At 49.1% G+C, this 11,259-nt stretch overlaps 1 protein-coding gene across 1 annotated transcript; it reads right to left on the minus strand.

Annotated features, from left to right (window-relative positions):
* Positions 1-421: 421 nt before the first annotated feature.
* On the minus strand, positions 422-10,600 carry prok2 (prokineticin 2). The gene is made up of 3 exons (XM_034167726.1): positions 10,520-10,600; positions 781-906; positions 422-547 (listed from the first exon to the last, which is right to left on the minus strand). Exons 1-3 carry the CDS (start codon positions 10,589-10,591, stop codon positions 422-424), a joined length of 324 nt encoding a protein of 107 aa, XP_034023617.1. The 5' UTR covers positions 10,592-10,600.
* Between the last annotated feature and the right edge of the window lie 659 nt (positions 10,601-11,259).

An 11,259-nucleotide genomic window follows, 5' to 3' on the forward strand; every position in this document is an offset into this window, starting at 1 on the left:
GATGCTCCTTTTATACCCAATCAAATAATATATCCGGATGAGGCCATTTGTCACGTACTGTAAATATAAGGTATGACATCATGACATCATAACAGTGAAAGCTCAATGAGGATACACAGAGACTTTGTGTATGTTATCAAGGCTACTGAGGAGAGAGCACACACCAATTTTCAGCTTTTTATAATTTTTTTCCAACCTCCAGCCCATTTTGACTCAACATTCATGTTTGCACAGTTGTAATAATTACATTTTGACTTTTCCATATCATAAGAAGTTCTTGTTGAAAAGAGGGCGCCTTTGCCACATACGCTGAATGTTAAATGATTTACTACTTGAAACTGGTTTGTAAAGTTTCAAAATGTTTTATTCACTGTCTTTTTTTCAAAGAATTAATGTGGTCCAGGCAGTATAGTGCTAATCTTCACAGGTAGTAGTCTGAATATCGGTAAGGTGAGAGACATTTGGACATGCCATCCTCGACAGTGACACATGACAGATTTGGCAAACAAGGACATGTATGATGGAGTCTTTTCCCAGAGAAAGGGACCTGAGAAAAACAACAAACATGTGAAGGTCACTTCCAGTGTGACTCTAATCTACATGACATATGAGAGTCACTTATTTACCACAGTGCTGTAGTTTTGTGATGATGGAGCCATAATATTTGACTTTAGACCATTTCAGCTCAATAAACTGTTAAGTTACTGTTGGTTTACCTGATAAGTAACAATGAGAATGTAACAGTGAAACTGAAGCCTTCAGGCTCAGAGATGATCTCACCTTGTGGCTCATAGGGTGACAATCATCTCCTTCCCGTCCCATGGGCGTGCACATCCTCAGGCTGCGGATCCACAAATTGACTGCACAACACAGCCCTCCTCGACAGTGAGAGTCCTTCTCACAGGCCTGGATACAGACACAAATCCTGATCCTTATCACACGTATGGATTATATACACAAAACCCGCAAACATAAATTAATCTGTTGGTCAACTGCTACTCCATGTCATTGCTTTTGCTTTAATCTTACAGTTAGTCCACAACTGTTTGGATAGTGAGACTTTTTTTTTTTTGTAATTTTGTAATAAAGATGTGCTTATTGTGTAGAGTTAAAACTTTACTTCTAGTTGTTTGACAAAAATCTTCATCCTTGTAGGAATTACAACCATCCATTTTGTCATTGGACAAAATAACTTATTTTATTTCACCTACCACATTAAAAATAACACATAATTAAACAACAAAACCATGATGACATCAGGGAGCATGTAAACCCAAATAATCCTTCTTGAAATTAAACGTATGTTGTCACAGTCTGCACTTAGTTTAAGATACAAATAAAAATACAAATAATCACTTTTACAGCCAGTTTGCCAAAGAAAAGTCAGGGGATAGACACATGAACATTTCCAAGTCACTAAATACATCTTGGCTTTGGCCGTCATCTGGGATTTATAAATTCTTCTTTTGTGCAGTACCCCTTTGGACATTACCTGGTAAATTGGCTGCATTTATATAGCTCTTTTCCATCTGCATCAGAAGCTCAGAGCGATTTACAATGATGCCTCACGTTCACCCATTCACACAGACACACTCACACAATGACGTCAAGGTGCTGCCATGCAAGGTGCTCGCTACACACCAGGAGCTACTAGGGGATTAAGGACCTTGCCCAAGAGCCTTTAGTGATTTTCTGGTCTGGCTGGGTTTTGAACTGAGCATCCCTGCATAGACTTTCCCAGGGATACTCATAAGTGCGATTCTTCTACAACTGGAACACACACTGGTCCACTTTTTTTCTTTTTTTTTTTTAAGATGAGGACCACCCATCAATTTCTATTTAATCTACTAGATGGCGGATGCTGCCTGTGAGCTGTTGTCAGCAGCCTCCATCTTGCTTAGCGTTATTCCGCATCGTCAGGCATCAGATTAAATAGAAATCTATGATGTGCTGATTTAAATTTGGGTCAAAGTGATCTGAAAGTGCTGTTTTGTGCAGCATTCAGGTGCTGCGTCAAGCTGACAAAGGAGCATCACCTGGTTAAATAAAGGTTAAATAAATAAAAAATAAATAATGATAAATTGTGGGGGGAGTGAGATTAGAATTCTGACCGCTTTATAATTTTTGTACTCAGGCTTTCTTGATGACATCAAGTAACCATCCATCCATCCACCCATCCATTTTCTTCCGCTTACCCTAGGTTGGGTCGCGGGGGCAGCAGCTCAAGCAAAGCCACCCAAACCTCCCGATCCATACACCGCATCACTGCAGATGCTGCACCGATCCGTCTATCGATCTCACGCTCCATCCGTCCCTCACTCATGAACAAGACCCCGAGATACTTAAACTCCTCCACCTGAGGCAAGGACACCCCACCGACCTGAAGAGGGCAAAGCAGCTTTTTCTGGTCGAGAACCATGGCCTCAGATTTGGAGGTGCTGATCTTCATCCCGGACGCTTCACACTCGGCTGCAAACCGCCCCAGTGCACACTGAAGGTCGTGGTTTGACTAAGCCAACAGGACCACATCATCCGCAAACAGCAGAGATGAGATTCTGTGTTTCCCAAACCAGACCCCCTCTACACCCTGGCTGCGCCGAGAAATTCTGTCCATAAAGATAATGAACAGAACCTGTGACAAAGGGCAGCCCTGGTGGAGGCCAAGGTACACTGGAAGCAGGTTTGATTTAAACCGGCAATGTGAACCAAGCTCCTGCTGTGGTCGTACAGGGACCGGGTAGCTCTTAGCAAAGGACCCCGGAACCCGTATTCCCGGAGCACCCCCCACAGGGTGCCTTGAGGGTCACGGTCAAATGCCTTCTCCAGATCCACAAAGCACATGTAGACCCCATGAACCCTCGAGTACCCGATGGAGGGTGTAGAGCTGGTCCAGTGTGCCACGACCAGGACTAAAACCACACTGCTGCTCCTGAATCCGAGGTTCGACTACTGGTTGAATTCTCCTCTCCAGCAGCCTGGAATAGACCTTACCGGGGAGGCTGAGGAGCGTGATCTCCCTGTAGTTGGAACACACCCTCCGGTCCCCCTTCTTAAACAGAGGGACCATCTCATACTTGTCGTCCCTCAAGTAACCATAAAAGATAAAGAGAATAAATTAAAGCATTAAATTATTGGTTGCCCAGAGCTTTTTAAAAAAATGGTACCAGTTTGTTCCCCATGTCATGAGGATTAAGAATATATATAGTTTTTCAGGGCTACATAGGACAGAATTATCCCTTAAGTATATAGATAAATGAAGTGGGGGAACTGACTAAAATTGTTGTGTGGGCCGCCAGAAGAGGAGGTACTGCTGGCCCACCACCAAAGGGCGCCCTGCCTGAAGTGCGGGCCTCAGGCACGAGAGGCCGCTGCCGCCACGGACACAGCCGGGAGTGACAGCTGTCACTCATTAATTCCTGACAACTGTCACTCATTCTTCATCATCGCACTCCATAAAACCCAGACGTCATCTCCACCTCATCGCCGAGATATCGTACTTCATTGGAGGTAATATCCTCAGCCGTTTGTGTTACAACACCTCATCGCCAAGATATCGTACTTCATTGGAGGTAATATCCTCAGCCGTTTGTGTTACAATATAATTTGTATATTGTGTTTGCAGGAGTACCGGTACCTCTGTCGGTGGAAGCTGAGAGAGCGCTGGAAGGCACTCTTTTCCCCTGAGGACTCACTGCGGTACTCTGCAAGTTTCTGAGGGAGAGGTGGAGGTGGCATTCCCACCGTTGTTGTTACTGGGTGTGCACACACCTACACTTGACTGTCTTTGTTCTCGCCAGCAGTACCAGATCCGACAGTCGGGGACGGTGATCACCTGGGAATTCGGGACTTGGCGGCTCCAGTATTCACCAGGTTCGGTGGCGGCGGAAATCGTGTGGTTCCGGCTCTTCTCAGGACAGACGTCTTCTATCCTCGAGCCTGCCCACACGTCACCATTGTGGATTGACTGTAATCTTATTCTGAGATTGTCTGTATGTTCGTTGTGCTCCTTCACAACATTAAATTGTTAATTTTTGGCTCATCTATTGACCGTTCATTTGCGCCCCCTGTTGTGGGTCCGTGTCACTACACTTTCACAACAGGATATCTCGGCCAGCGTCATGGACTCCGAGGGGCGTCACCCGGCTGTTGAACGACCAATGGGAGAGCAGGGAGCGCAGGCGTCTGCAGGAGGCGTGATTGGTGAGCTGCAGCACATTCTCACCGCCTTTACGGCTCGGTTGGATCAAATGACCGAGCAAAACATCCTCCTGAACCGCAGGGTGGAGGCTCTCTCCGCGCAGGTGGCGGCGAGCGCTCAGGGCGCTGCTGCAGCTCCTCCTCCTGCTGACCCTGTGCAGGATATGAACGTTCCAGTGGTGGTTCAACAACCCCTCCCACCATCCCCTGAAGCATCCTCCTGAGCCGTACGGAGGTTGTGTGGAGACGTGCGCGGACTTTCTCATGCAGTGTTCGCTCGTCTTCGCACAACGTCCCGTCATGTACACGTCAGATGCTAGTAAAATAGCTTATGTGATTGCTCTGCTTCGGGGTAAGGCACGCGCCTGGGCTACGACGCTCTGGGAACAGAACTCACGGTTGTTATCAGCATACACTGGGTTTGTGGGGGAGTTCAGAACAGTGTTTGATCACCCTAACAGAGGAGAGACCGCTTCAACAATGCTGCTGTCAATGCGACAGGGGCGCTGGTGTGCAGCCGAATATGCAGTCGACTTCCGCATCGCGGCTGCGAGGTCCGGCTGGAATGACGTTGCGCTCCGCGCCGCCTTCATAAACGGACTGTCGTTGGTCCTGAAGGAGCATATGGTAGCTAAGGAGGAACCGCGGGATTTAGATGGGCTTATCGATCTCGTTATACGGTTAGACAATCGGTTGGAGGAACGCCGTCGGGAGCGAGGCGAAGGACGTGGCCGGATACGCGCCGTCCCTCTCCCTTCCGGGTTCGAAAAGGGGCCGCCCTCCCCACGCTCCACAGCCGCAGCGCTCTGTGGGGCAACAGCTCCCCCTGCTGACGTTGTTAGGGAAATGCACAGGGCCAAAATGAGGAGGCTGATCCGCGGGGAGTGTTTTCTCTGCAGCTCAAAGGAGCACACACAGAAAAACTGCCCCAAACGGCCACAACAACAACCGCCCTCAGAGACTGGGCTAAGGGGGGGTCAAAACATTCACGTGAGACACACACAGATTGCCACCTGACTCCCAGTTACAATCCTGAGCGGGGATTTAACCCTTCAAGCCCCAGCACTGGTGGACACGGGGTCAGAAGGGAATTTGCTAGACAGCAGATGGGCAAGGGAGGTAGGGCTCCCTCTGGTGGCGCTTCCTTTGCCATTGCAGGTGCGGGCACTAGATGGCACCCTCCTCCCTTTAATCACACACAAGACACAACCAGTAACTCTGGTGGTGTCTGGAAACCATCGGGAGCAGATTGAGTTTTTTGTAACTCCTTCTACCTCCCGTGTGATTTTGGGCTTCCCATGGATGTTGAAGCACAATCCCCGGATTGATTGGCCGTCTGGGGTGGTGGTTCAGTGGAGCGAAACCTGCCATCGGGTGTGTTTAGGATCCTCGGTTCCTCCCGGTTTACAGGTTAAGGAGGAGGTCAAAGTCCCTCCCAATCTGACGGCAGTGCCGGTTGAGTACCACGATCTTGCTGACGTCTTCAGCAAGGATCTGGCACTCACCCTTCCCCCGCACCGTCCGTACGATTGTGCCATTGATTTGGTTCCAGGCGCTGAGTTCCCGTCCAGCAGGCTGTACAACCTCTCACGATCTGAGCGCGAATCAATGGAGACCTACATCCGGGACTCATTAGCTGCCGGGCTGATCTGGAACTCCACCTCCCCGATGGGGGCAGGTTTCTTTTTTGTGGGCAAGAAAGATGGCGGACTCCGTCCATGCATTGATTACAGGGGGCTGAATGAGATTACGGTTCTCAACCGATACCCGTTGCCATTGTTGGATTCCGTGTTCACCCCCCTGCATGGAGCCAAAATCTTTACTAAGCTGGATCTTAGAAATGCGTATCACCTGGTTCGGATCCGGAAGGGAGACGAATGGAAGACGGCATTTAACACCCCGTTAGGTCACTTTGAGTACCGGGTCATGCCGTTCGGCCTCACCAACGCCCCCGCGACGTTCCAAGCCTTGGTTAACGACGTCTTGCGGGACTTCCTGCACCAATTCGTCTTTGTATATCTGGACGATATTCTCATCTTTTCTCCGGATCCTGAGACCCATGTCCAGCATGTACGTCAGGTCCTGCAGCGGTTATTAGGGAACTGACTGTTTGTGAAGGGCGAGAAGTGCGAGTTTCACCGCACATCTTTGTGCTTCCTGGGGTTTATCATCTCCTCTAACTCCGTCGCCCCTGATCCGGCCAAGGTTGCGGCGGTGAGAGATTGGCCCCAACCAACAAGCCGTAGGAAGCTGCAACAGTTCCTCGGCTTCGCTAATTTCTATAGGAGGTTCATTAAGGGCTACAGTCAGGTAGTTAGCCCCCTGACAGCCCTGACCTCTCCAAAAGTCCCCTTCACCTGGTCGGATCGGTGCGAAGCCGCGTTCAAGGAGTTGAAATGACGGTTCTCTACTGCGCCAGTTTTGGTGCAGCCCAACCCTAGCCGCCAGTTCGTGGTTGAAGTGGACGCCTCTGACTCAGAGATAGGAGCCGTGCTATCCCAGAGCGGAGAGACCGATAAGGTTCTTCACCCGTGTGCCTACTTTTCTCGCAGGTTGACCCCAGCTGAACGGAACTATGACGTCGGCAATCGAGAACTCCTTGCGGTGAAAGAGGCTCTTGAGGAGTGGAGACACCTGTTGGAGGGAGCGTCTGTGCCGTTCACGGTTTTCACTGACCATCGGAACCTGGAGTATATCAGGACCGCCAAGCGGCTGAACCCCAGGCAAGCCCGCTGGTCACTGTTCTTCGGACGTTTTGACTTCCGGATCACCTATCGCCCCGGGACCAAGAACCAGAGATCGGATGCCTTGTCCCGGGTACACAAAGACGAAGTCAAAACGGTGCTGTCGGATCCACCGGTGCCCATCATTCCGGAGTCCACTATCGTGGCCACCCTCACCTGGGATGTGGAGAAGACCGTCCGGGAGGCCCTGGCACGGAGCCCGGACCCTGGAACCGGTCCGAAGAATCGTCTATACGTCCCACCAGAGGCCAGAGCTGCAGTCTTGGACTTCTGTCACGGTTCCAAGCTCTCCTGTCATCCAGGGGTGCGAATGACCGTGGCAGTTGTCCGGCAGCGTTTCTGGTGGGCGTCTATGGAGGCCGACGTCCGGGAGTACATCCAGGCCTGCACCACCTGTGCCAGGGGCAAGGCAGACCACAAGAGGTCCCAAGGGCTTCTCCAGCCACTTCCTGTGCCTCATCGCCCCTGGTCCCATATCGGCCTGGATTTCGTCACGGGCCTCCCGCCGTCCCAGGGCAACACCACCATCTTCACGATAGTGGACCGATTCTCCAAGGCGGCCCACTTCATGGCCCTCCCGAAGCCCCCAACAGCCCAGGAGACAGCAGACCTCCTGGTCCACAACGTCGTCCGTCTGCATGGGATACCCACCAACATCGTCTCTGATCGTGGTCCCCAGTTCTCCTCACACGTCTGGAGGAGCTTCTGCCGGGAACTGGGGCCACTGTGAGCCTCTCGTCCGGGTATCACCCGCAGACCAATGGACAGGCAGAACGGGCCAATCAGGAATTGGAGCAAGCCCTGCGCTGCGTAACGCCCGCACACCCGACGGCCTGGAGTGAACATCTGGCCTGGATCGAGTATGCACATAACAGCCAGGTGTCCTCTGCCACCGGCCTCTCCCCGTTTGAGGTGTGTTTGGGGTATCAGCCCCCATTGTTTCCCGTGGTGGAGGGAGAGGTCGGTGTGCCCTCGGCCCAGGCCCACCTGCGGAAGTGCCGTCGGGTGTGGCGCTCCGCCCGTTCTGCCTTGTTGAAGGCCCGGACGAGGGCGAAGACCCATGCGGACCGTCGGCGATCCCCGGCCCCTGCTTACCAGCCTGGGCAGGAGGCGTGGCTGTCCACGAAGGACATCCCCCTCCAAGTGGACTCCCCTAAGTTGAAGGGCCGATACATTGGACCATTCACGATCCTCAAAATCCTCAGTCCTGCCGCAGTGAAGCTCCGACTCCCAGCTTCACTGCGGATCCACCCGGTTTTTCATGTGTCCAGAATCAAGCCTCACCACACCTCACCCCTCTGTGCTCCCGGTCCGGCGCCGCCTCCTGCCCGGATCATTGACGGGGAGCCGGCTTGGACAGTGCGCCGGCTCCTGGACGTCCGTCGAATGGGCCGGGGGTTCCAGTATTTGGTGGACTGGGAGGGGTATGGACCTGAAGAACGCTCCTGGGTGAAGAGGAGCTTCATCCTGGATCCGGCCCTCCTGGCCGATTTCTACCGTCGACACCCGGACAAGCCTGGTCGGGCGCCTCCTGGGGGGGCCTGTTGTGTGGGCCGCCAGAAGAGGAGGTACTGCTGGCCCACCACCAAAGGGCGCCCTGCCTGAAGTGCGGGCTTCAGGCACGAGAGGGCGCTGCCGCCACGGACACAGCCGGGAGTGACAGCTGTCACTCATTAATTCCTGACAGCTGTCACTCATTCTTCATCATCGCACTCCATAAAACCCAGACGTCATCTCCACCTCATCGCCGAGATATCGTACTTCATTGGAGGTAATATCCTCAGCCGTTTGTGTTACAATATAATTTGTATATTGTATATTGTCTCTAAGCCATACAGCATAGCTGGTCAAATTACTGACTTGTACAGTAAACTTCCCCTCCACTCTTCCAGATATTTTTCTATCACAAATCACTCTTGTCACCTTTCTCCACCCACTCCACCCTGCCTGCACTCTCTTCTTCACCTCTCTACCACACTCTCCATTACTTTGGACAGTTGACCCCAAATATTTAAACTCATCTACTTTCACCACTTCTACTCCTTGTAACTGCACTATTCCACTGGGCTCCCTCTCATTCACACACATGTACTCAGTCTTGCCCCTACTGACTTTCATTCCACTTCTCTCCAGAGCATATCCTCACCTCTCCAGTCTAGACTCAACCCTGCTCTCTACTCTCACTACAGATCACAATCTCATCTGCAAACATCATAGTCCATGGAGGCTCCTGTCTGATCTCTTCAGTCAACCTGTCCATCACCACACTGCGAACAAGAAAGGACTCAGAGCTGATCTTTGGTGTAATCCCACCTCAACCTTGAATGAATCTGTCATTCCTACTGCACATCTCACCACTGTCAGACTATCGTTGTACACGTCCTGTACTACTCTCACATACTTCTCTGCCACTCCAGACTTCCTCATGCAATACCACAACTCTTCTCTTGGCACCTTGTCATAAGCTTTCTCTAAATCCACCAACACACACAATGTAACTCCTTCTGGCCTTCTCTATATTTCTCCATCAGTATTCTCAAAGCAAACATTGCATCTGTATGTCAGGCTTACAGGAACAGCATGGCTGGACATAAACGCAGGATTCAGATGTCAATAAAAGAGGGTTTAATAACAGTTCAGGCAGGGTTCAGTACACAGGTAGGCAGGCCAAGACAAGCAACAGGATCTGAAGCATTAGGCAGAGACAACACATCAAAAAGCAGGCAGGCAGGTCAAAAAACACGGATAGGCAAAAAACAGGACAAAATGCTCAGAAGAAGTGCACAAAAGTGGCTCAAGGCTCAATAATCTCGCAACCAGACAGGGAGGCTAATATATCTTTCTTACTAATATATCTAAATATTCTATAGACAATACTGTGCGAAAGAGTTATGCACATCTCAAAAACATACTCACAGTATTGTCTATGTAACAACCATCTTTTTATTTTTAAAAAATACATGTGTACAATCTTATGAAATTTTAAGGAAATACCAGATTTCTCTGTCACTGAATTTTCAAAACATCATAAAATTAAAATACTATTTAAATGTGCAAGATTCTTAAAGAAATAAAGAATGTATTGAATAAGTTATAAATATGAGTTGAAGGTTTTTTTTTTTAATCAATTCATTTTGCATTGAGATTATTTATTTATTTGCAGTCTTAATTGAAAAGGTATTTATTTTCATCTTATTTCAAAGAATACTACCCCACCAATCAAAGGACTGGACACACTTTCCCAGTCAAATGGGAACGTGAGTCCAAAATTTTGACTGGTACTGTACCTATGTGCTTTACTGCGCAAAGTTTGTAGAACATAATTTACATATTTTTAAAAATTTGTATACTACACTTTCAGTGATTACTTTATAAGCTTGTTTGGTTTTGTATTTTTTATTCAATCTCATACCCTTTTGTGATTAAATAAAAGATTATTCATTATTAGCATTTTTAAATGCCCCCAGTAACTTGTAACCTTCACAGCAAAATACGATCCAGTGCAGAAAACTTTTAAAAAGCATGTAACATGTATTTATACAGATTTATTGTCCTCTAAGAAGTTTGTTTGCACTCACCCTTGTGATAACAGCTGAAAATCCACAAGACATCAACAAGAAGAAGAGGCTCAGCAAGAAGGTGGACCTCATGATGAAGAGTTGCCTGAAAACTGGCTGGTACGGCTGCTGGTCCTCACTGCAACAGTGCAGAGAGTCAACTGGACTCCAGACTCGTGCTGAGGAATGACAGTGATTTATAAAGCCAGCACACATCCATCATTTCACTGACTAACTCATTCTGACAGGAACAAAAACAAAAACAACACCAACAACAACAAGAAAAACAGATCAATCTAAAGTTAATGATCCCTTTTTCATCCCTGTAAGAAATTTTGCATGTCCAGACAAAAATAAGTGTTCTGAACGCTGCTGAAGGTGGCTGATTCTGCAGATGTATCAACAATACGACATTAAATCCCAATGGTGGGTCCTGGCAAATTTCTCAGGTGGACAGTTGCTGCAATGGACTGCATTTTTATATAGCACTTTTCCATCTGCATCAGATGCTCAAAGCGCTTTACAGTTAGGCCTCAGGGATTAAAGACTTTGCCCAAGGGCCCTTAGCGATTTTCCGGTCAGGCTGCAGTTTGAACTGAAGATCCTCTGGTCTGAAGCCCAACGCTTAAACAGGAGACCATCACCTCCCCAATGCAGTGACGGCTCAGGTGACCCATTCAGGTATTAACATATGGCTAACTAGACAATTTGATAAATCATATAATGTAAGATTAAATTCTTGCAGGAAATGTGCTACTCAA

This window comes from Thalassophryne amazonica, chromosome 3, assembly GCF_902500255.1.
Source record: "Thalassophryne amazonica chromosome 3, fThaAma1.1, whole genome shotgun sequence".
NCBI lineage: Eukaryota > Metazoa > Chordata > Actinopteri > Batrachoidiformes > Batrachoididae > Thalassophryne > Thalassophryne amazonica.